Consider the following 26,906-nt stretch of genomic DNA (forward strand, 5'->3'; position numbering starts at 1 on the left):
TACTCTTTCCAAAGCCTCCACTTCCTTCCTGTAATGCAGTGACCAGAACTGCACACAAAAAAATACTCCAAATATGGCCTCACCTAAGTTTTCTAAAGCTGCAATATTACTTCCCTTTATTTTCTCAGGGCCCCTCTTAATGAAGGTAAGTATGCCAAACACTATCTCTACCACTGAGTCCACGTGTCACCACTTTTGGAGAGCTTTGGACATGCTCCAAGATCCCTCGATGCCTCCAAGGGACCAGCCATTTACTATACATTTTCATTTTGCATTTGACCTTGCAAATTAAACTCCATCAGCATTTTGTTTCACATAAATTTCCAGCTGATCTTTTGCTTCTTTTACCATTTGACAACCTTCCAACTCCACCTATTTTCAAATAGTCTGAAACTATACTCACAAGACCACCTACATTTTCATCCAAATTTTTTTATATATAAAATATAAACAACAGAGGTCCCAGCGCTGGTCCTTAAGGAACACCTCTAGTCACAGATCTGCCACCAGCAAACTATCTCTTCACTACCCACACTACTCCAAGACCTTCCTTCTAAATTACTTGATCATCAAGAAGTTAAAATGGTTAAATAATATAGACTTAAAAATATTAGATACATTAGGAACATAGGTTTTGTGAAAGCTTAGATTCCAGCAGCGTAATTTTCATATATTAATTTGCACATTAAAGAAGGCATGTGATGATCTTTTTAATGGGGCAAGACACCAAAAAATTTGCCTTTGAATTCCTGCATCATCCATCTTGAATAAGTTTTGTAACAGTGTGTCTTAAAAATTTGTTTTACAGCACCATCACAGGTGAAAAATTGCTGTAAATTCCATTTTTTTTTAAGTGCAATAGAAGAGAAGAGGGAGGTAGAGACTGGGGTTCATTGTCCATTCAGATAGAAGGGAAGAAGCTGTTTCTATACCATTGGCTCTTCGTCCTCAGGCTCCTGTCCCTCCTTGATGGTAGCAGTGAGAAGAGGGCATGGCCTGGGTGGTGAGCGTCCTTGAGGATAGAGGCTGCTTTCTTGAGACAACCACCTCTTGTAGATGTCCTTAATGGAATGAAGGCTGGTGCCCAGGATGGTGCTGGCTGAGTTCACAACTCTGTGGTCTTTTCCTTTTCTGTCCATACCAGTCAGATGCACTCCAGGTAAAAATTTGCAATAGTCTTTGGTGACCTACCAAATCTCCTCCAACTCCACATATAGCCTTCATGATTGCATCAACATGGAGGCTCCAGGATAGATCTTCAGAGATGTTAACATCCAGGAATTTGAAGTTCTTAACCCTTTGCCCCTGATGAGGGCTGGTTTGTGTTCACCTAATTTCCTCCTCCTGAAGTCCGCAATCAGTTCCTTAGTTCCTTAGCAAGGTTGTTATTGTGACGCCATTCAACCAACTAATCTATCTCATTCCTGTTCGCTTCCTCATTGCTGTCTATGATTCTGTCATTGTCTGTGGTGTCATTGGCAAATTTGTAGATGGTATTTGAATTGTGCTTAGCCACCCGGTGGTCATGGGTGTGGAGCAAATAGACCAGTGGAACTTGCTGACCACTGCTGAGAGTACGATGATGTTGAAAGCTGAGCTGTACTAGATGAAGTATAGCCTGATGTATATGGTATGTTGCTGTTGACTTGGTGACCCAGGTCTGCGTGGTGAGTCAGTGAGGTTACATCTGCTGTGGAGCGATTGTGGTGGGAGGAGAATTGCAGAGGCTGCAAACCTTTACTAGTTCATTCTGGCCATGACCAACCTCAGAGCATTTCCTCACAGTAGATGTGAGTGCTCCTGGGTGATAGTCTTTGAGACAGCTCACTTAGCTCTTCTTGGACACCTTTTGATTGATGCCCTTTTGAAATAGGTGGGAACCTCCAATTGAAGCAATGAGAGATACAGAAGAGGTACAAAAATAGGTTTATAAAATTGCTGCTAGAATTAGAGAAAGGAATTGTCATGAGACACTGGAAAAACTACGTCTGTTTTCCTTCAGCCATGGAAGGTTGAGAGGGAATCTTACTGAGGTTATAACAGATTAGGTGAGTTGTGACAGTCTTTTTCCTAGAGTAGGAGAATCCAAGACAAGAGGGCATAACTATAAAGTGAGAATAGTGGGATTTTGAAGGGACATGAAGAGACGGTTCTTCCATAGAAAGTGGTTGATGAAGATGTGTTATCTTCCTTTCAGGATAACTACATGGATAGGTGGGGATTGGAGTGGTATGGGCCTAATGTGGACAAGTGCAACTAAAGCAGGAGGGCACCTTGCTTGGCATGGACAGCGAGGTCTTTGGCCCTGTTTCTGTGCTGCAAGGCTGACTCGTGTGGTGATGTGTTTGATTTGAAATAACAACATCCTTTGATCTTGTAAGAATAAAATAACTAAAGGAGAGAAAAATCAAAAATTTATAACATTCCATTATTTTGCTCTTGTATTATGAGTGAAATTTTTCTTTATGAAAATGTATTTGCCCAGGCAACTTTTCTGATCATTGGTAATTGTGCTCAAAAAGCTGAAAACTCGGTTTTGACACACTTGAATAAATTAGTGCACAGCAGAAGGACATTTGCTTGATCTTTGAGCGACTTTTAATCATGGAGGTGCCTGTGATGAGACAACTGATTTTCTAATTTTGGTGCGAGGAGGTGGATTTTGCCTGGTTGTCAAAAAGATATCTGGGTAAATAAATTTAAATAAAGATTTAAACCAGATGTGGGTAAATCTTACCTATAAATGTTGTCAATTAATTGTAGTTCCAGATGTCAAAGATGTGCATTTGTGGAAGTAGCTGAATGTCTGTTAATTAATGTTTTTTTTTAGATCCATTCAATAGATCAAACACCTATGGTGGCCTTGGAAACCTCAGCACCAGTGCCTTTGGAGGATTAGGCAATCCAGCACTTGGTTAGTACTTGTGTGTACTGTATTTTTGTAGAACCATTATTCTTTTGTGTTGTCGAAACAGTTACTTAAGATATATTTATTTAGGCATTAACACAGTTATTTGTTTTGGCTGTTTGCCAGCACATTTCTCTCATGCAAAATTTAAGTTTTTAATGGACTGCAGTTAACTGTATGCCTTGATGGAGACTTGGCAATTTTTTTTAAATGAGAAGATGCAATCGATGACGTAATGAAATTGCTTTGTTGAATTTGGCTTTGAAATCTGATCACACAAGTCTCCCATTAACTAGACAGATGGAGTGTTCATAATTGACTATTTCAGGAAGTGGATTTATCTGGACGTATCTCGGCCTTTCAGGCCACCTAAATGCAGGCTTTTGGGTGACGTTTTGTGATCTCAGTGGTGGCGATGGAATATTTGTGGTCTGGGTTGGCTGTCACACCTTCATTGAGTGTCTCAGTGTTGACAACAATGGGAGGCCTGTTTACAGAGATGGGTGCTCCAACTCTGCTCTTTGAGTGTTTTAACATTTTGATATTTAAATGTTTTACTTATTTTTAGAAGATCCATATTTGTCTGATTCTGATTTCTTCCATATTCCACTCCCTCAGCTTCTAACAGCATGTTTGGTCACAAAGAAGGTCCAGGTATACAGAGCCTCAACAATGCTCATGAGCCATGGAATCGTCTCCATCGAACGCCACCTTCATTTCCAACACCACCTCAATGGCCAAAGCCAGGGGATTCAGAACGAAGTTCCTCGGTAACCAATCATGAAAGAGATCGAGAATTGGAAAAAAGAGAATCATCACTTAAAAATGACAGAGAGAAAGAAAGGTAATTGTTCTGTGATATTTTTTATCAGTTTTCCATTCCTAGCCTTCAGTGATTGAACTTTTGGCTTCCTTCTTTCTCCTCTCTTCTGCATATTAAAGGGCAAATCCTGTTGACCATTTGTCTGTATTTTTTCACTGATTTATGTTTTTAGGATGATTCTGAAAAAGCAGACGTCCAAGTGGCCTTACTGCAAATTATTGCAACATAACTAGTCCAATCCCTGGGCAGGCTTCAGACTGCACTAATAGCAGGTTTTTCAGCAATAATCAGCAGGCCCTAAGTGCTAGGAACTCTCACCAGTCCTAATTTAGCAACTTTAAAGCTCGTTCTGATTCTTCTGATAACCTGACTCAACATAGAATGCAAAGAGAAATCAAGTCCACCATGCTCACTTATTTAGGACTGGTTCATTCATCAAGTAAGTCTGATGTACTTGTGAGCTTATTAGACTGTTCTGCCAGTCTTTTGCAGATGTGAGCTCTCATCCAGTGTAAGTAGCTGACCCAACTTGTTCAAAGATCAGTGGTATAATTGTGCATGGGATCATTATTCTACTGTAATCTTCTGTGGGGTGGGGGATAAGGGTGTTTTAGGTCTGGATATAATTTTATTTACCAATTCCATTAATTAAATAGATGCAGTCGTTGTTTCTTTGTGGATTACAAAACCCAGCATCATGTGTTGGTTTCCATTTGTTGTATTTGGGATGTATCAAGATCGGTGGGTTCACAGAGAGACGGGTCTGGACATGAGTGTTACAATCAAAGGTCACTTTATTGAACACATGAGAGACAAACAGGAAGATGTCAAATGATGCTTAATTACTCTACTGCTAATTCACATCAGACCCAGGTTGGACTCCAATACCAGTGACCCCCTATCTTGTACACAGTATGAGACAAAAACTATAATGGTGCAAGCAGGCACAAGGGACTCCAATACCAGCAGCTGCTTACCTTACCACACTCTCCAGCATGTGTGCATACTTCATAGACAGGAACTTTCAAATACACTCCCAATCCCCAGTACCAACAGGGGTGCAACTCTCTGCAAGCACTGATCTATTGCAGTACTATGACTCAACTCAGTGGAGGGGACACCTTACCCATGACTCCTCCAGTGATGTCCACCTGGTAGCAACCTGGCTTGGAATGATGTCCAGGAGTTGGACCAAGAGACAGAGATAAATTGGTAAACATCAATATTTTGTCCTGTTCTGAGCTGGTTGTCTACCCAGTCAGTGGTGACACTGAATCGTTGAAATGAGCCAACAGTAAGGTGTGTACTAATGGATGGTCAGAGTCCAACCTTGATTGACAGATGATGCAAATTCTGAATAAGCTTTGGACAGGAAAGTCTCATGACCACCCACAATCCACAATGTTCCAGGCGGGGAGGCCATGCGTTCCTCCACAATCCACATATAACACCATCCAGTTGAGATTGCCAGCATCCTCCAATGTTAAAAAGCACTCTCTGATCCTGCTATTCCAGCTTCTGCGCTGCTGGGTAAAATCCAAGTTGAATCATATGAAGGTTTGCAGATTTGTTGTTAATAATATGGAAATAATCCTTTTTTTAAAAAAAGAAAGGCAGCCAGTCCCAATCTTGTAAAAAACAGTTGAGAAGCGCAAAATAAGTTTAGGATGAAGCCTCATAAAATGCTAAGGGCTTTGGAGATCTCAATTCCAGGAGAAACATTGTGTTAAAATATATAGCATTGTAGTAGACCATTCAGCCCATTATGCCTATGCTGGCTCTTTAGGAGAGCTCCTCAATTCAGCTGACTCACCTAAACTTTCCCCATTGCCCTACAGAATTTTCAGTTATGTAGTCAATCTGTTTCCACCAACTTGGCAAATTCTAGTTCATAACTCACTTTTTTAAAATCCATTTGCTTTCTTTCTCTTTCTCCTATTTCTGTCAAAGGTGACTGTTGGAATTTAGCCAAATTTCATGTATTGGTAAGTTTTGCAGCATTTTCAGAATTGCAGGAGTATTTTCAGTTATTGAGGCGTACCTGTAAAGAGAAAAGTCAGGTTGATATTCTGAAGGAAGTAACACAATATTTCTTAGAAAAAAAATCTGCCTAATGGATATTTGAAGCGCTTTATAACTGCCTTGCCTAAAATTTTGCAATTTCCCCATTTCTTTCACTAGTTTTGCACTGGTTAACCAGATTACAGAATTTGCCTACAATTTTACTCATATTAAAATGAACTATATTTTTCCAGAGATGGAGTGGAGAAAAACAGGCACTCCAACAGATCATCACCAGCATCTGCCCCAGTCAACCACCAGATTAACAACCTCATCCACAGCAATAGCCGAAGCTTGAATGATCCAAGTCGGCATCATAGCACCACTGAGCGAGATCGATCAAAGGAGTTAGAGAGAGAGCACCCGGACTCACTGAGGGAGTTACCTGGCACAGAGCATAAAATCAAGGAAAATCGGTCACCAATAAAGGAAAGTCAGGGCCATGAGAGAAGGCTACCAGAAGACAATGCAAAGCCAATTGTGAGACCTGGTTCACCATGCACCAGAACGGTGCTAAGTGAAAGCATGAAGCTCAGCAATTCAGTTAGCAAAGATAGTGAAAGGAAAGCAGAGTCCTCCTGTGACCATCAGAAAATAAAGAATGATGTAAAGATTAAAGAGGAACGAAAGGAAGACAGTGAGGTGATGGTGATTAGCTCAGACTCTTCACAGCATCCCAGGAGCAGTGAGCCACCACACCATACATCCTTACATGGACTTTCACTTGGCCATTCTGTTGGCCCCATGCCCATTACAATGAGTAGCATCCATCAGATGAACAACATGAATGTGCTTGATCGTGCTCGGATGGTGACGCCCTTCATTGGTATGAACCCGCTGGCGGGAAGAGAACGGCTGCCCCACCCTGGATTCTCTTGGGATCCTGTCCGAGATCCTTTACGAGACGCATACCGGAGCTTTGATTTGCACCGGAGGATGGAGTTCCCACTGCGCACTGATCCCATGCACAGGTTCCCGACAACAGCTGGTTTCTATGAGCACGATCGGTCATATAGAGACCGGGAACCCCACGACTACAACCATGAGCATGTTCTGGAAGTCAGGCGTGAGCAGGAGCGCATAAGACATGCAGATGAACGAGAACGCTTGCACCTACGGGAAGAATTTGACCGTGCCAGGTTACATGCCTTGCATACATCAGCCATGGACAGTCACTTGGCACACGTGCCATCCTTTATGCCTCATTTAAGCGGAATGCACTACCCGAGGCTAAGTCCATCCACAGCCAATCACAACGGGATTTTGAACAGAACCCCACCAACTGCAGCATTGAGTGCTCCACCTCCTCTCGTACCAGCAGGCAATGCACGGTCTGTATCTCCCCGAAGGACTACCCCACTTACTAACTCAGAATCTCGGGACTACTCCCCTTCTCGGAATCCCAAAGAAGTTGAAGCACGGTAGTTCTTTTTGGGGGGAACTGTCCTGTGTATGAGATCCTTTGATTCAAACAATGCACTGCAACATGAAGAGATAGCTGTAAATTTATAGAATTGAAGCACACTTGGGGAGGGTTAAAAAGTCTGAACTTTGATACCAGAAGATTGCTCTTATAATTGGAATTAATATATTATCAATTCTAGATCTCTAGATTTCTTTGTGCAGAGAATTCTGAAATCATGTTTGTACATTTTTCCAATATTTGAAATCTAATTTGTATGGATTTGTAATTTTATTGTTTCATTTTTATTTGTTTGCTTTAAGTTTTTGTGTTCAATTTCCAGCCATTAAGGCCTCAAACTATTTTAATAATACCCAGGGTAGCTATGGTATAATTTGTCAATACCACTTTACAATGAATCCACTGTGAGGTTCCATATTGAGGCCAAAAAATGACTTTCCTTTCTGTGGTTCCCAGAAATGTCTGTGTACTCTGAGAAATGTACAAATCTGAATTTGTTTTGCCTTATTAATGATTACAAGATATGCAGAAGAGGTCCATGTGGTTCCTGTACAAATGTAAATATTCTGCTGATACTCTGGAAAATGCTAATTAAATTCTTTACTTAGGTAGTCTTTATAAAGGGTTTCTGAAATCAGAAAAGCTCACTGGATATTTATAACGCAGAATTATTCCTATAGTGTCATGTGGAAGTGTGCTTGATGCTGAGTTTTAGCGAAGCATATTCAATTCAACTATGCAAGAACCGCAGGCAGGTCTTTCACAAAGGCTGCACGTCCAAACTGACACCAACACACATTGGGGGAATGCTACTGCCTGCAATGGTTGGGAACAGGAGAGGGGGAAAAATACAAATCCATTGAGAGATACAAAACAAAAGGCATTTGCAGAAGAAAGAGGGTGGGGTGGGGAAGTGGAGAAGATAGTTATTGGACCAATAAGGCACCCAGATCAGAGAGACCTTATTTCTCAATCTACAACGCAGACAATAATGACAAACATTGTATTGGGCAGAAATTCTTAGTGACTGGCAAGGACATTCAGTGTGGACCTTGTGTAATTGTGCAGTGTTTTTATGGAATCTGTATACAAGACAAAGTAGTATTTTAGAAATCAAAAATCTCACAGTAACATTTCTGATAAAATACTGTTAGCAAACGAAGTCCTTAAACAGATGTTTCATGCAGTGTGGTTCTGACTGAACTACTCTACATGACTTGTTATTTCTTGGACATATGTAAATTTTGCCATGTTTTACTTGCTGGACAAAAAAAGCAGCATCTGTGTTTATATATCTGAGCTTTTACTCTGTAGTTCATACATTTCCTCCTTTCTGCTCTGTACCTTGGTTTCTGTATTTTAAACAGACTTGATTCCTGTAGATCAATGAGACAAATACAGCATTGATTTTGGACAAAATGGTTGTTTGTTTGTTGTGTCAGAGATCACACTCATCGAACTGCTTATGTGTACCACATGTGAGCAGCTGATGCAAACTTGTTTGATAATTCCTGTAGATTGATTTTGCCAAAAGTCTGGCAGATAGATTCAATACAGGTTCTTCAGGGGGAAGAAAATCTCATCAGTAATATTTTTGTTTCTTGAAATGTTGTTCATGTGAAATATCTAAGTATTGTACTTAGAGACTGTCTTCCCATTTTACATTTGAGGCTTGTTATGTCTTTCAACAGTTCTTTCAAAATGCTATTTTGACACATTCATTATCATTCCTCCGTTAAAATGTTTTGTAAAATTGTGACAACATCCATGCAGACATTAATTTTGATGCTTTGGTTCCAAGGTCTTGTCCATACCCAAATCCTTTTCTAATGAGCATATGTTCATTTCTTTCTAGTTGGTGAAAAGTTGTTTCCTGTTCATGCAGAGACTTGAATGAGGGTTATCATCTCTGGATTAGGCACTGACCCTTTGGAGTGAGATTGAAATATTATCAATTAAGAGCTATGAACTTTTGGGAATGAGTATCCCAGAAAATGGTAGCTACAAAAATGGTAAATTTAAGACCAAAATTGACTGATATATGGAATTGAGCAATTGAGAGTTTATTTACAAAGGTGAAATTGAGGTGAAAGATTGGTATGATTTTGTTAAATGATGAATAGACTTCAGGGCTGTACAGATTCTACTTCCTGTTCCTTTGGTTAATAAATGTTTAAACCAAGTCTAAAGTTCACTCAGTGATGGATGTCTGCCCAAATTGCTCAATATTTCAATGTCAATATTTGGAAAATTAATTCTACTTGGACAGTGAAGAAGGATGTCTATTATTACTAAAGGATCTTGAGCAACTGGACCAAGGGATGGCATTTAGTGCAAGTTGCACTTTGAAAGGTTAAATCTGGACAAGACTTGCATGATGAATGCTTGGGCCTCGGAGAGCTCTGGGATTGGGGTGGGGTACAAGTGCATAGTTCCACGAAAATGGAAACATCGGTAGGGTGTGAAGGCTACTTCCTTCATTATCAGAGCATTGAGTACAGGAGCAGGAATTCATGTTACAACTGTACAAGATGTTGGTGAGACCTCACTTTGGAGCATTGTGTGCAGTTTTGATCACCCACTATCATTAAGCTGGATAGACTGGGACTTTTGTCCTTTGAGAGACTAAGGGGAAAACCTTATAGAGGTTGATGAAAGCATGAAGGGCATAGACAAGACAAATATTGCAAGTGCTTTTCCAAAGGTTTGGGAATCTAAAACTATAGTGAGAGAGGAAAGATTTAAAAAGGATCAGAGACACACCTTCTTCACACAGATGGTAATGGGAAAATGAAATGAGCTGCCAGAGGAAGTGGTGGAAGCAGGCTTAATGTTCAAAAAGCATTTAGACTGGTCCGAGGCTGGCAAAGATTGAGAGCGATAAGCTCTTAATGCAGGCAAATTAGAGCAGCTTGGTCATCATGGACACAATGGGCAGAAAGGGCTTGAAACTATGTAAAACTATAACTGATCATATCACACAAAGAGCAACATCTCTTAGAGAGAAAGAGATCAGCCATGTTTCCCATGATTTGTGCAAACGTGTATCAAAATGCACATCTGGGCAAATGAAGGGATTCTTCAATTATTCATATCACATTAGGGGGGGTCACTGTTCTGGCCAACACCAGTAGTCTGTCTTTCAGTACAATACTGCAGTCAACTTTGGTCCTGCATTTCTGACATGTCAATATCTGTTCAAGACTCCATTTACCTTTGGTACCTTTTGCAATTTTGACACTTTATTTTATCCTATTTTTCCATGTATTTAGTGTATTTAGGAATATTTTTCCAACAAAGTAAAATGTATATTAACAAATAACTGTAATCAACCTATGAAAGAGACAAAATAAATGTATATAAGGCCAAAACTATTCTAATGATCTAACCCTACCCTTGTGAAGTAATGATTAAACATAAATATTCCATTAATGTCTGAAAGAAAGGCCAACCCAACCATAAAATAGGATCCAATAATCTTATAAATTCTGAAAATAATCGAGGAAAGGGCCCCAAAATGTTTAAAAATTAAATTACATTTCATTGGTAGAGCAACTAATTTTTTTCCAAAGTCAAGCATGCCACCACATGAGATAACCATTGAGTATGTGTAGGAAGGACAGCATCATTCCACTTCATAAGTATAGGTCTACTTGCAATAAGGAGAGCAAAGGCAACGACATGGCATTGTAGCCCAGACAAATTTAAATCAGCTGACTTACTTATTCCAAATAGGGCAAGAAAAGGATTGGGAGTCAAATTAACGTTAAGAACTAAAGATAAGTACAGAAGATACTTGTATTTATATTTTTTAATATATGCACCAACTACTTAATGTCATAAATTGAAAATGCATACAAATGGAGGGTGTAATCTGAAACCAGTGCATTCTGCTGAAATGAGAAACTACGATGGAATGAGGGAGGAGTTGGCTAGTGTAGACTGGGAACAGTGTAAATTTTTTTAGATATTTTTCAGTGTTCAACAGAAGTACATTCCAGTTTACAAACAAGGTCAGTAAGGGTAGGGAGCCTTGGATAACTTAGGAAATAAAGGAAGACATCAAGCTAAAAACTCTGCATGGTTGGCATAGCAGTACCTTTACTTTTACAATGCCAGCGATCAGGTCTGGGATTCAAATCCTGCACTGTCTATAAGGAGTTTGTACATTCTCCCCATGTCTGCTTGGGTTTTCCCCAGGGGCTCAAGTTTCCTCCCACCATTCGAAACGTACCAAATGTGTAGGTCAATTGGGTGTAAATTTGGGTGGAACAGACTCGTGAGCTGAAATGGCCTGTTACCATACTGCATGTCTAATTTTTTTTTTTATTCACCATGAGCAGGTTGGGAAAACTTCCAAAAACAACACAGATCCATTAAGCAAGATAAGATAGAGGCAGAAAATTTGTTTCCACAGATAGATGAGAGTAGAGCTTGGGGACATAGACCTAGTCTGAAGATTCAGAGGAGTAGATTCAGGTGGCCAACTGACCTGCTTGTAAAGCCGCATATTTTGGGAAAAAGCGGCTGTGGAAAGGCCACGTGAATGTGCAGGAGGCGCCTGCAAGGCGAGTTTGGTAACCCTCCTCCAAGAGGGATAATCCCTGCAGCACAATGGCCTCCCCAGCCATCTGAATGCAGCCACCTAAAAGCGCCTGACAGTTCCTCTCCCAGTCCCCATACTGTCGGGCGGCCGCCGCGGGCTGTCAGCCCGGGGATGTCCCCACACTGATCCCGCTGCCCCGCTCACAAAATCAGTCCACACACTGTCGGGCAACTGGCGCGGGCTGACCCTACACTGTCGGGACTGATTTCGGGAGTGGGGAGAAGGGGGCTGGCCGAAACAATGCCAGTACCCGACTCGAGCACCTCCTTCTCCCCCGCCGGCCGCTCCAGCCCCCGTACTCACCCGCTGGCCACTCCAGCCTCCTCCCCCACCTGCCGCTCCAGCCTCCTCCCCCACCGGCCGCTCCAGCCCCCATTCTCACCCTCCGGCCGCTCCAGCCCCGTGAGTGGGGAGAGCGCGGGGCAGTGGAATCAGTATGGGGACAGCTCGCGCCAGCCACCCCACAGTGTGGGGATGTCCCGCTTGGGACATCCCCGCTCCGATAGCCCGCGCTGGCTGTCCCAGCTGACAGCCAGCCATCCTGAATTGACAGCCCAAGGGACAGGAGCCGGAATGCGCTCAGATGTGTATCCCGGCACAGCTGTCCTTTCAGGTGGCCAGCGCTGCGCTTTCAATGCTGCCACCTGAACTGCAATTTAAAGGGCCACTTCTGCTTCTTCAGGCGCATTCTTAGGGGAAAATGCACCTGAAAAAGCCTGAGGAGGAACTGCTTTTCCCAGAGAGTCTGTGGGACTGCCCAAGAAAATAGTAAAGACAGCCTCATTAAATATATTTTATGTTAAGACACAGATATATATTTTTGCACAGAAGGGAACTTAGGGTTATGTGGAATAGGCGGGTGGAGCTGAGTCCATGGCCAGATCAGCCATGATCTAATTCAATGGATCAAATGTCCTACATATTTCAGTGACTCCAGAATACTTTCAGTGTTTGTCGTAAATCAATTTCTAAGCATCAAATAATCCATTTAGATGTCAGATTTAGCAATTTAAAAAAAATGTTTTAAATATTTTAAACAACCGTTTTGTTTTTTATGAACATTTGTGTAATTAGAGATGCCCAATATCTACAAATTGAGGAAATAATCTCCAATGCACTTGCAAATGTAGATATTTTGTCAGCATATAGCTTTGATATCTGTGCATCTACTCACAAGAAAGGGCACTAATCCAAAGGTGAAGAGGAAGATTAGCTGCACCTTCTGGAGATTTGGGTATGTTTACTTTGTAATGAGTGGCTAAAATAACAGATAATAAGATTAAATTTAAAGTAAATAACATTTCATCAGGGATTTAAACAGGCGTCAGCCTGAAACATGAATTTAATATGTCTATATTCTTCCCTTAACACATGTTGCTAATGTGCTAAACCTTTCCAGTATTTTCTGATCTTGTTTCAGATCTACAAATTTTTGCTTTTGCAATGGACTTTTTCTACAAATCCACTTCTAAAGTAATGGAGAATGAAGACATAACAGGCTAGTTACATCTTTGATTGTTGAATAAAAAGTGGTAATAGTGGAGTTCTGTGGATGGCTGAGTCACAGTCATCAAAACTTATCAAAAGGTGGTTGTATTGAAAAGGTCTCAATATGTTTTACTGTACAGTAATGTTAATAAGGACATTGAGTGACCATTTCTACCAGTTGTTAAATTGGTAGCTAAAATATAGAAGCTCAAGATTATTAACAATGAAATGAGCTACAAAGGTACCCCTTTTTTCTCTTGGAAGGTAATTTCAACAGATCTATTTGTGAGTGCTACTGTGGCAGATTCTCTTATTTAACAGAGAGAGATGCATGAATGGGGAAAAAAGAAAGGAAATTGGCTTGTAGAAAAAATATCCAGGAAAAGGGGCCAATGCAGACTGGTCCAAGAGTCTTCCTCTTTTTCTTACAATGTTATACATTAAAATATAAATTAATTTTAAATTATAAAATCAAATTTGATTGTGCAACTTTCCAAAAATCACATTTGGTATTAAATCAATGTGAAAATAATTGTTTTGTATATATCAAAGGAGTGATTGCATAGAAGCAAATAAATTAAGTGCATCTTGGAATCAAAATTGCAAGTATCCTCTAATTAGATCTTGATCACCCAGGATGAGATGTTCACTTCATACATTTTGATATGATGGGCACTGAACTCTGCTCACCCTTTGCATTGGCCCCATTGTTGTAACAACTTTTGCAGCCAACAACTCGGGGCCTCCTCACTGGGGCTAATTTTCTAAAAAAGGCAGCAAGATTGCCTCGGACAGCTACAGACGCATGTACTTCTGGACATGTTGATTAAAAATGCCTTTTCTTTCTTTCCCAGTATCCTTGATCAGGGGCATTTAGAAAACATGGAAAAAATGTTAAAATTACTTTTAATATATTAATGCTTTCTTAAAAACCTCATTCACCATGCTTTTATAGAACTTAATAAAGAGAAGAAAGATTGGACTCACTGTATTTGGTGAGGTCACAACTAGTCAGAAGAAAAACTAGTTAACACCATCATCCCCTCAAAATTGATCAGCAAACTCCAATTCCTGGGCCTCAGTACTCCACTATGTAATTGGATCCTGGATTTCATCGCCTCCAGACCACAATCAGTGAGGATCGGTAAGAGCATCTCCTCCACAATCTTCAACAGCACCAAAGCATCACAGGGCTGTATACTTAGGTGCCTGCTCTACTTACTTTACATCTATTACTGTGTGGCTCGGTACGAAGCAACACCATCTACAAATTTGTTGATAGTAGTAGGTAGTATAAAAAGGTTGTATAAAAGGGGGCGATGAGTTAACTTTGAGGGAGATTGAAAACTTGGCTGAATGGTGGGCTAACAACAACTTTGCACTCAATGTCACCAAATCACTTTAGGACTTTAGGAGGGGAAAACCAGAGGTGTACAATCCATTGATCATTGGGGGATCAGAGGTGGAGTCAATATCTCAGTGGACCATTCCTGGGCTCAACACATGAATGTCATCATGAAGAAAGCAGGTCAGCGCCTCTACTTTCTCAGAAGTTTGGTATGACATCTAAAACTTCTTGAAATTTAGTGGAAAGCTTGTTGACCGGCTACAGCAATAGCCTGGTATGGGGGCACAAATACCACTGACCGGAAAGCCCCCAAGGATCCACAACACCCAGTGCACTTTCTATTCTCACAACTGCCATCAGGAAACTGCCACAAGACTCACACCGTCAGGTTTGGGAACAGCTGGTACCCCTCCACCATCAGACTCCATAACAACAAATTCAATCAGAGACTCATTTAAGGACTCTTAACTTTGAACATTATTTATTACTGATTTTTTTCTTTATTACACAGTCAGTTTGTTTGCATTTTCTTTTTTATAGTTCACTCTCTTGTATACGTATCTTTTCTTGAGCACAATTTTTTACATTACTTGGTAAGTAGAAATTCTGCCTGACCCTTAAGAAAAAGAATGTGATGTCATCTATATACTCTGACAATAAATCTTAACTTTGAAAAAAAACTTTTAACAAAGATGAGGAATGAATAAAATATGATGGTAGTGAAGCAGGCAAAAACAAAACAAAATTAGCAACAAGAGTGGAGGATGGAAACAATGATGTGAAAATTACATGCACTGTTAGAAGTCATCAGATTATACATGATGGAAATTTTCTAAAGTGCATCTATTTCAATGCAAAGAGTATTGTCAGAAAGGCAGATGAGCTTAGAATGTGGATTGGCACATGGAATTATGACATTGTGGTCATTAATGAAACTTGATTGCAGGACTGGCAGCTCAATGTTCTGGGCTTTCGTTGCTTTAGACGTGATAGAATGAGGGGAGATGAAAGGTGGAGGAGTGGCATTGCATGTCAGGAAAAATATCACAGCTGTGCACAGGCAGGACAGACCCAAGGCTATGAAGTTCTATGGATGGAGCTGAGGAATGGGAAAGGTATGATCACACTTGTGGGTTTGTATTTAGACCATCCAATAGTCAACGAGAATTGAAGGAACAAATCTGTAGAGAGATAGCAGTCAGCTGCAGGAAACATAAGGTTGTGAAAGTAGGGGTTCTTAATTTTCCACTTATTGACTGGGACTCCTATACTGTAAAAGGGCTGGATGGCTTGGAGTTTGTCTAATGTGTTCAAGAAAGTTTTCTTTTTTTAAAAACACGTATTAATTTTAATAAAGAACTTATAAAACAAAAAGGGTACAATTCAATAAAATGATACGGACAGTTACACAAACTAAATAAGGTATTCTGTATACTCTAACATACATGAATTGTAAATCTTATCCATAATTTATATTGTAAATAACATACATACCTTTTTAGAAAAAACCTTAATACAAAAAAAAGAAAATAGTAGAGGAGAAAAGCTCAAACCCCTTACTTAACCGCGTTGCCAGATGCTATATATGACTAGTGTTAAAAGAAAAACTAAGGTAGAAAAAAAATTCATATAGAGAACGTGGAAAAGGTACAAGTCAGACCATTTAGTTACATTGGAATAAAATTATAAAGTAAGATAGTAAATTATAAATGACCCCCATAACTTCAGGTATCTTTTATCTGAATTATTAATTGAATAATGAATCTTTTCCATATTCAAACAGGACATGAAATCGTGCAACCACTGATCATGAGTAGGCTGGGCAGCATCCTTCCATTTAAGTAAAATCACATGTCTCACCAAAAGAGAGGAAAAAGAAATAGCGCGATTCTGAGCCAGAGACAAAGAAGAATCATTCCCTCCCATTGTTCAGAAGAGGGCTTCCAAAGGGTTGATATTAAATCTATATTTAAATTTTTTGACAAAGTATGGAAAAACTCTCTCCATTATTTTTATAGATGAGGGCAAGTCCAGAACATGTGAATTAATGACACTTCTCTGCTCTTACATCTGTCACATCAAGGACTCATATCAATAAAAGTGAAACAATTTTGCCTGAGATAAATGCACTCTATGTACCACTTTGAATTGTAATAGACAATGTCGAGCTTGTAACGAAAAGCTATTGACCAACTTAAGAATTGTGTCTCAATCCACATCCAATATAGTCAAATTTAAATCCTGTTCCCAAGCATTTTTGCTTTTAACTAACAAAGTCTGATTTTTAACTTAACACTCTCTCATAAATAATAGATATTAAACCTTTACAAGAAGGCATTAAGCTTAAAAAATATCATCTACAAAATTTGATTCAGATTTTCTTGTCCAAATCTCATTTATTTTTAAGATATTTGCAAGTCCAGCATTTTCTTGAATCACAAGTGTCTGATTTTCAAAGTTAAATTCATCAGTAAGCTGCTCGAGTGATGCAAAATATCCATCAATGAACAAATCCTTAAAAGCTTTGAATACTCTGTCTATACCACCTCTGAAAAATAGCATCATTTTAAGAAGGTTGAAAAAAGTGATGGGATATGATAGCACTTGAGATAGAAAAATTATGAAATGCAAAATGTTTTCTAAATTCTCATAGAATATTTAACAATTGGATTATCTATTAACTTAGTTGAGAATGGAAGTGAAGAGCCAAGAAGCGCTGAATTAGAAAAATTTGAGGGGTGGGGGGAATTCAGCTCCATATCGGGCGGTCGAAACGATTATGAAAGAAGGACCAAAATGTAAGAACTTTGTATATATATATTGACATTCCGCCATCTTAGATCTCTGTAGAAGAACTTTATTAAGGCGAGGATACTTACCCTTTCATATGTAAGACAATATGGCCAAGTCAAGTAAGTAAAAAAAAAAATTATTAGGAACAAAAATTGAAACAGATTGAAAAAGATATAAAAATTTAGGCAAAATATTCATTTTAATAGAATTTATACAGTCAGAGTTGTAGACAAAGGTCAATGAATATTTTTTACTTGTTTAAGCATAGCAAGATCATTCTCCTTAAAAAGATGTTTATGATTCTTTGTAATTGTAATACCAAGATAGGTAACTGGTTTTTTGCAACCTTAAAAGGAGAATCACCACACACTGCTGCAGAAAAATTCAATGAAAGAAGTTCACTTTTATGTAGATTCAATTTATATCCTGAGAATTGACTAAATTGTGAAAGCAATGACATCACATGGGGAGGGAGGTGACTTGATCCGAAATGTAAAGTAAATGACCGTCTGCATATCCCTTTCCGCCATATCCCCAAGATGTCCTTGCACTCACGAAATCCAATTGCCAATGGTTCAATCTCCAGATAAAATAATAAAGAGCTTTATGAGTGCCACGTTGCAGATTAAAAGGCTAAGATTGTAGTAAATTAATAAGAATTGTGGCAGATGATCATGAATACAATAGTTTAACCTATATAATAAAATCAGAACCAAAATTTTAAATTTCCATTCTATCCAATCAAAAGCTTTTTCTGCATCTAATGAAAGAATACACTCAGGAGTTTTCCCAGAAGGCAAATACATAATATTCATTAAGCGATGTATATTAAAATAGGAATATCGGTTTTTAATAAGCCCCATTTGATCTTCAGAAATAACTGATGATAAAATGTTTTCCATCCTATTGGCTAAAATTGTAACATCAACATTCAATAGGGAGATCAGTCTATTGGAGGAATATTTGGTTGTGTATTTACCTTTCTTCACAATGAAAGATATGCAAGCCTTATTAATTGAGACTGGAAGTTTACTCTGTCCAAACAAATTAGCAAACACCACCTTTAGGTAAGGAGTGAGCAGTTGAGGAAATAATTTGAAAGATCATCAGGTCCAGGGATCTTTCCAAATTGTAATGAAGAAATCGCAACTGCTATTTCCTCTTGTGAGTTAGATTCATCCAGTTTGTTTTGACTATCTGAAGAAATCTTGGGATTATTCAATTGATCTAAGAATTTTTTCATCAAATTACCATTGTTTGTACATTTGGAAGAATATAGTTTTGTGTAGAATCTTTTAAATGTATTGTTTATCTGCAAAGGATCTGAAATTATAATAACCATTATCTTTATGAACCTTTATGTTGTGACATTTAGCCCCAAATCCTCTCAATTGGTTGGCCAAAAACTTACCAGATTTATCACCATGAATGTAAAATTGACTTTTAGATTTCAAAAGTTAGCATTCGGCTGGGTATGTTGAGAAAACATCAAATTTAGTTTTAAGTTGAATCCATTTTTTTGTATAAATGAGTTTTTTGTTTGAGTGTATTGTTAATCAAACTGTTTAATTTGTTTAATTAACTCAGATCTTTCTTTATTAGTCTTTCTTTTCTTATTAACAGTATATGAAATTATTTTCCCCCTAAGAAAAACCTTCAAGTTATCCCATATGACTAAAGATCTCCAAAGAGAGATTAGACTCAAAAAAGAAAACTATCAAAATCCTTATCTGATAATAACACTGAATTAAAACACCAATATCTTATATCTTGAGGAAAATTGGGAAGATTCAGTGACATTGTAACAGAGGCATGATCAGATATTTCTGTACAATACTGTGGTATTCACAAGAATGAATGAATGAAATTAGTTTAGGCATCTCCAAAGTGGTTGATATCAACCCTTTGGTGGGTGGGGGGGGTTTAATGGGACTATCCAAGAGGTCAATAAATGCCAGGGGGTCAAAAGGGGTCGATAACACCAGGAGGGGGTTGATTGAACATTCGCGATAAAAAGCTGGGGCAGATCAATGGAAAATAGTGCCTATTGGCAGTGGTGGCCAACCTCTCACAAGAGCGGGACAGTGGCCGCCATTTTGTATTTGGCTTTGGCCTTTGAATAAGTTAAGAGGGAACGGGAGGACAGACTGAGTGTAGAAGAAAGATATATGTGTTTTTTGTACCTTTGGTAGCGACCCCCACCCCCAATCCACACCAGGATTCCATACCTGGGGGTCAATGAGGGATTAAGTATTGTATGAAGGGAGTCAATAGTCTAAAAGGTCCTAGAATAAGCGAGCATAAACTTAAATGAAGCAAGAAAGTAAAAAAGTTTCCAAAATCCCCAAATCATCAACATTGGGAACATAAACATTTGTGAAAACCAGCATTTTATTGTATAATTTACCCGAAACAATAATAAAATGGCTGTTAGAATCTGAAACAACATTATGTGTACTAAAAAGAATATTCTGATCAATCAGAATCGATACCCTTTAAGATTTAGCTTGAAAGACAATTATATCGCTGCCCTTTCCACAACAACATCAGGCATGAAACAACACTACCACATATGTGTCTCCTGTAAAAATATAATCACAGCTTTAAGTTGTTTTAAATGTGAATTAACTTTCCTTCATGTTACTGGATGATTTAAGCCTCTCACATTCCAACTCAGGAACTTAGTAGGATTAGCCATAATCACTCAATTATAGAAAGTATGCACTAAATATAAGAATAATTTCAGAAATCCCAATGTGTGTATGCAAAGCTGAGTTTGTATAGCATGCACAACAACCCCTGGCTTGCAAATGGCCTTAATAAACCATAGAGTACAACTCCATAAGCTGGAACAAGAAAGATCTAAACAATTAAGCACCATGGCAATGCATGATCCCATGATCCCATCCCCATTCTTCTCCAGTCCTACCCTCCTAAAGCTGACAGAAAGCTGACAACACATTAATTAATTCTAAGAAACCCACCATCTTCCAGTGTAGAATAAATGTTCTTGCTTGAAAGCAAAATAATAACATTCCCCTGCAGCTATTCATAACAAGCCAAAATAAGCCATGTTTAGTCTAAATTCAACATCGAAAAATAAATTAAAATCTTCTCATGAGAAATTTTTTTTAATGTGTTACAGGATATATAAAATAGATTTTTTTTTATCCCATTTTAATAGAGTAGACTTAACTGTAAATACAATAAAAATGTGGTTGAATTATTTTCCTAACCACTTCAGATTAATTCAACTCACAATAACAATACATTCTCGGTAGAAACTCTAAGAACAAATGAATGAACCTTTAACATATTAAAATTCAATCCTCGGTTCAAATTAGTCATTGAGCAGATTAAAAAAAAGAACATCATACAGGAGTTAGAGCAGGAAGGTTACGAATGAACTCCCGAGTGTCTCCCACTAAAGCAAACCTTCTTTCTCTCATTGGAGAGAGTGATTCAAAGATGTGCTGGGAACAACAGAGAAGGCTTCCACCTAAGCTGATATAACCCTGACATAACTTCCCTATAGACGGCTCGCTTTTTCATAACATCAGGAGAGTGGTCTTCCACAATTCCAAATTTTTTGCAAGGTACCTTTACGACTGGCTTCACGAATCAGCAGTTCCTTCATTTGATTATGATGAGGGCATATTGCCACAGAATGTTTTTTTTGCCTCAATTTAGGCTTAGGCAGTAATGAATGGTGTGCACTATCAAGCTCCAATAGTGTCAGAAATAACTCATCTTCAAACACCGTTGCCAACAAATCAGAGAAAAATTGAGTAAGCACACCAGTCTCAGTATCTTCAGCCAAGCCTTTAATGCTCAGATCCTGCCGCCTATTTTGACTTTCCATATTATTAATTCTAGTCATTAGTCTCTACTGTCTTCCAGGTGGCAGACCTAGTCATTCATTTCCTTTCAGATAGATTCTACTAAGGTCAAATGCTCACCTTGTTCTTCTGTAGCTCAATGTTCCAATGCCAAAAGCCTTTCATCTAGACATTTCAATCCTACATAAATAGATTATTTAATCTGTTCAAGTACATCGGAGGAGCCCTCCACAGCCATGTTTGCCAATGGAATAAGCTTTCTTGTTTCAGTTTTTTCCATTTTTAGCAATCATTCCAGCTCTTGTATCCATTTCAAATATAGAATGCAATTCAACATCAATTTGAAACTTTCAAGAAAAAACTGGAAAAAATATATTGATGGTGTGGGGCTGTGATAAGGATGTCTACTCCATATCACAGCCTAACTGGAAGTCTGAATGTTTTCTAAATATATAGAGATACCAACTAGAGAAAATGCAATACTGAATCTCCTTTTAGGTAACGAGACAGGACAAATGACAGAAGTATGTGTGGGAGAACATTTTGGGTCCAGTGATCATAATGCCATTAGTTTCAAGTTAATTATGGAGAAGGATAGGTCTGGGATTGAGATTCTAAATTTTGAGAAAATGAAAAAAGATCGAAAAAGTGTGGATTGGGATAAGTTATTTTCAGGCAAGGATGTGCGAGGCAAGTGGAGAACTTTCAAAGGTGAAATTTTGAGAGTACAGAGTTTGTATGTTCCTGTCAGGATTAAAGGCAAAATTTGCAGGTGTAGGGAACCTTGGTTTTTGAGGGATATTGGGGATCTGGCTTGGAAGAAAGAGGTGTATAACAGATATAGGCAACATGGAGCAAATGAGGTACTTGAGGAGTATTAAAAAATACAAGAAAAACATCAAAGAAATCAGTATGGCAAAAAAAACATGAGATTCCTTTGGCAGACAATGTAAAGGAAAATCACAAGTGTTTCTACAGGTATATTAAGAAAAAATTGGTTCCTTTCAAGATCAGAGTAGTCGGCTTTGTATGGAGCCAAAAGAAATGGGGGGCAATCTTAATTTTTTTTTATTAGTATTCACTCAAGAAACAGGCACAGAATCATGGGAATTAAGGAAAACAAACAGGGCTGGATTAAGGCCAACTGATACCCCAAGCACAGCCCCTCAATGTCTAACTGACAAAACATTAAGACATAATAAGTGCTGAATGTGAAACAATAGATTAAAAATTCTGTTTTCTTTCAGGCCAGACCCCAAAACTATATTAAATATGACTTGTGTTAATTTTTTTTTCATTTATTGTGGGGCCCTAGTTCAGCTGCACCATGGCAAATCCAGCATTGGGGAAAAAACTCTGTGGTTTTCCCTTCCCTTGGTGCCCCAAGGACATATTTATTTTGCTTAATGGTTAATCCAGACCTGAAAACAAGCAGTGAGGTCATGGAACCTACAGATTAAAGAGGAGAAAGTGCTTGCTGTCTTAAAGCAGGAAGGGTGGATAAATCACCAGAGCGTGACAAGATATTCCCTTGGGCCTTGATGGAGGCTAGTGTAGAAATTGCATGGACTCTGGCAGAAATATTTAAAATGTCGTTAGCCATGGGTGTGGTCCAGAGGATTAATGGGTAGCTCACGTTGTTCTGTTGTTTAAAAAAGGCACCAAAAGTTATCCTGGAAATTATAGATTGGTGAGCCTGAGTCAGTAGTAGGTAAATTATTGGAAGGTGTTCTAAGAGATCAGATAACCAGAAATTGATTAGGGATAGTCAACATGGCTTTGTGCATGGTAGGTCATTTTTAACCAATCTTAGAGTTTTTCAAGGAGGTTACCAGGAAAGTTGACAAAGGAAAGTCTGAGCATGGACTTCAGTAAGACTTTTGACAAAGTCCCATATGGGAGGTTAGTTGGGAAGGTTCAGACACTAGGTATTTATGGTGAAGTAGTCAACTGGATTTGACAATGGCTGGACGAGAGAAGCCAGAGAGTAGTGGTTGATGATTGCTTTCTCAGACTGGAGGCCTCTGATGTGCCTCAGGGATCCATGCTGGGACCATTGTGGTCTGTTATCTATATCACTGATCTGGATGATGATGTGGTAAATTGAATCAGCAAGTTTGCAGATGACACTAAGATTGGAGGCGTTGTGGACAGTGAAGAAGGTTTTCAAAGCTTGCAGAGGGATCTGGACCAGCTGGGAAAATGGGCTGAAAAATGATAGATGGAATTTAATGCAATTGTGAGGTGTTGCAATTTGGAAGGAGAAACCAAGAAAGGACATACATGGTGAATATTAGGGCACTGAGTTCGGTAGAACAAAGGGACCTGAGAATAAAGATATATAATTCCCTGAAAGTGGCGTCACAGGTGGATAGAGTTATAAAGAGAGCTTTTGGCACATTGGCCTTCATAAATCAATGTATTGAGTATAGCAGCTGGGATGTTATGTTAAAAATGTATAAGGCATTGGTGAGGCCAAATTTAGAGTTAATTTAGAATTTTGTGCAAGTTTGGATCACCCAACTACAGGAAAGATATCAATAAGACAGAAAGAGTGCAGAGAAGATTTATTAGGATGTTGCCAGGAAGTCAGGAACTGAGTTACAGGGAATATCTTAGGACTTCATTCCCTGGAGCATAGAAGAATATGGAGAGATTTGATAGAGGTATTTAAAATTATGAGGGAGATAGAGTAAATGTCAATAAGCTTTTTCTACTAAGGGTAGGTGAGATACAAACCAGAGGACATAGGTTAAGGTGAAAGGGCAAAAGTTTAGGGGAATATGAGGGGAAATGTCTTCAAACAGAGAGTGGTGGAAGTGTGGAATGAGCTGACAGCTAAGGTGTGAATGCAGGCTCAATTTTAACGTTTAAGAATTTGGACAGGTCAATGGTTGGGAAAGATATGGAGAGCTGTGAACTGGATGCAGATCAGTGAGACTAGGCAAAAAATGGTTCATTATAGACTAGAAGGGCTGAAGGGTGACTATTTCTGTGCTGTAGTGTTCTGTGGTTAAACGTGACAGCCACTTGACTAGAATCCCCACAGAAGTGTTGACACCAAGATTACAGGCTACCTCACCAGCATTGTACAATGATGGCACTTACCCAAATTAAAGCCCTCTGCTCCACAAAGATTCCCTCAGCACTATCAAGTTCCCTTTTAAAAATTCCAACTATCCTTTTTTTTGCTAATTATATTTGCTGAATCATATTCAGTAATTTGATCATCAATTCCATGTTCTGAGTAAAGAAATGTCTCTTCATCCCAGTTCAAGAGGCCTCTGAATCTAAACTCCATTCACCCCCCACTACAGGAAACATCCTGCCAGCATCAAGCTTGTCAGAGTTATTTGGGTTTCAATGAGGTCCTCTCATTGATCAGCCATTCTCAAAGTGGACCCTATGCCCTCGCCCCAGGGGCGAACACATTTATGAAAAGCCCTGTTTTAATTTCACCGCACATAATAAATAGGAGAGATGCACAAAAGAAACCAAAACTTGACTGTTCACAGGGAAGGGCCCCATAAACTTGAGAATGCAGGCCTGGTAAATCCACACATGCAACACTTGCTCTTAAGGAGTACAGGTGTCCTCTTTTTGATTCTGCCCTGAGATTGAGACCATGGAGATGAGATGAGGAAAATGGCTGGGATGAATAAGCATTGTAATTTATTGGTAACTAGGGCACCATAGATGGAGAGAGACTTTGCATATGAGATTGGTAGCTTTGTTCAGATTATCAATAGCTGAATGACACAGTGAATCAGAGACCTGACTTGAAGAGTTTTGCAGTGCAAGGATTACTGGCAGAAATACAATCTTAACATATCCCAGAGACAGCATCTTCAAGCACAATATCTCTGCCATTTTAATCTTCAAGCTAATTTTGAATATGTCAGATGTACCCAGGTGAGGGTCCATTCAAAACAAGACATGACATTTTATTACCTGTGACACCAGTGAAACCTTTGAAGTTTATATCCATCTGTGATGTACAGCCCACAATGTCATGTGTGACAACCAATGTACTTGCCAAATTATTGCAACAGCACAGAAATTCTACTTGAATAATGCATTCCTTACAGGGAGCCAAGAGATGCACAATGAAATATAAGCAGCTGAGTAAGATTGATGGACCAGACCAAGACCTCACAGTTAATGTAAACCAGCAGAAGAGAAGGTTGAACAGTTCTGATAGTGCAAAAGGCTCATTTGTTTTTAATACATTTTAATGTGCTTGACCAGTGCTGTCCTCTGCTGGGAGGTACTATTTTTAATTTGTTCTTGCTGAAACTTTCCATTTGACCAGTCAGCAGACAAACCTATTGTGCATGCAACAGTAGCAGAGTGGATCCTGAGGTCACACTGCTAACTGGTGAAACTGTTCATCTGTTGGCTACTTCCACACCAGATCACAACAATGTCTCATGGATAATCTGCCTCGAAAAATTCAAAGGAAAGACCATGACAAGGCTATGAAATGCATCACCTCCTTCTGAGTTGGTACTATTGCCTCGGCTGTCATTAGGGCATACCTCTTTCTCATTTATGTTCAGTGCTTTGGCAATATTGTCCAGAACATGTGGTGTCCGGGCTGAGTTTCATCCCGCTGCCACCTCCCAGCTCTCTGCCAAGTCAGTGCCTACTTCCGATGAGAAGATGGTGCACTGCATAACCTCAACTTCACCTCTCTCTAACAATCAATAAATGACCAGAAACTACTCCAATGAATAACTATCAGACTAAAGCCTTGGTCTTCAATTCCTGTCCCAAATTCTTTCCCAGACATTGACTCTCCTTTCTGCGACACTGATCGATGGTATTCTTGATGTTATTATGGAGTCAACCACAGACAAACAGGTCCTTCATTTCAATCTACCCCATTTCCACACTGATTTTATTTTATTCTACACACAATACCATCAACATCCTCCAGATTCACTCCTCATCTGCACACCAGGGACTAGATACACTGGCCAATTAACCTATCATTCCCACCAATCAGTACATCTTTGCCACAAGGAAGCACTTGAAGGTGACTCATGGGAAAACATGCAAATTTCACAAAGCCAGCACGAGAGAGGAGGATTGTACCTTGATGGCTGAAGCTGTGAGACAGTGGCTCCAACACTGAGCTGCTCTGCTGGGATCAGCTTCTGAACACATCCTGAACTATCACTGAATTCTAGCTTTTGGACAGAATTCAAAGTTAGAGCACAGCAGGGAGGCACAGGATAAGAAGGCACTGCACTTCATAACCTCAGTTCTGCCTGTAACAATCTGGATTTTTCTTGCGAAAAGTTGGGACACCACTTCCAGAGCTATGAGACACTGTTGTGATCTGGGTTTGAATTGGCAATGTGGCCCAAGGGTTAGCGACGGAATTTAATTTGATCAGATATGAGATGTTGCATTTGGGAAGGTTAAACCAGGCCAGGATTCACATGGAGAATGGTGGAGCCCTGGGGAATGTTGTGGATCAAAGATTTTGGGGTACAAGTACAGAAAAGTAGGAAGACAGGGTGATGAACAGTGTTTGGCATGTTTACCTTGGTGAGTCCACACTTGAAGCATTGTGCATAGTTTTGGTCAACCAATTACAGAAAAGATATCA

General features: G+C 39.2%; 1 protein-coding gene and 1 long non-coding RNA gene across 24 annotated transcripts in view; one reads left to right on the forward strand and one right to left on the reverse strand.

Moving 5' to 3' along the window:
• Positions 1-8,634, forward strand: part of fbrsl1 (fibrosin-like 1) — an 898,034-nt gene extending 889,400 nt beyond the window's left edge. For all 20 annotated transcript variants that reach the window (XM_069932521.1, XM_069932525.1, XM_069932524.1 and 17 more), the window contains 3 exons: positions 2,831-2,914; positions 3,527-3,752; positions 5,987-8,634. In XM_069932521.1, coding sequence (XP_069788622.1) covers positions 2,831-2,914; positions 3,527-3,752; positions 5,987-7,217 — 1,541 coding nt within the window. In that variant the 3' untranslated portion in view covers positions 7,218-8,634. The remainder of the gene's footprint in view (positions 1-2,830; positions 2,915-3,526; positions 3,753-5,986) is intronic.
• LOC138761031 (uncharacterized) overlaps positions 1-26,906 on the reverse strand; it is a 74,564-nt gene that overhangs the window by 6,578 nt on the left and 41,080 nt on the right. For 3 of the 4 annotated variants that reach the window (XR_011356078.1, XR_011356077.1, XR_011356075.1), the window contains exon 4: positions 5,632-5,772. This is a non-coding gene — a long non-coding RNA (uncharacterized lncRNA). Of the gene's footprint in view, positions 1-4,507; positions 5,773-26,906 lie in introns of those variants that run through there. The other variant, XR_011356074.1, reaches the window with a different exon arrangement.

This window comes from Narcine bancroftii, chromosome 4 (genome assembly GCF_036971445.1).
Source record: "Narcine bancroftii isolate sNarBan1 chromosome 4, sNarBan1.hap1, whole genome shotgun sequence".
In the NCBI taxonomy this organism is placed as follows: Eukaryota; Metazoa; Chordata; class Chondrichthyes; order Torpediniformes; family Narcinidae; genus Narcine; species Narcine bancroftii.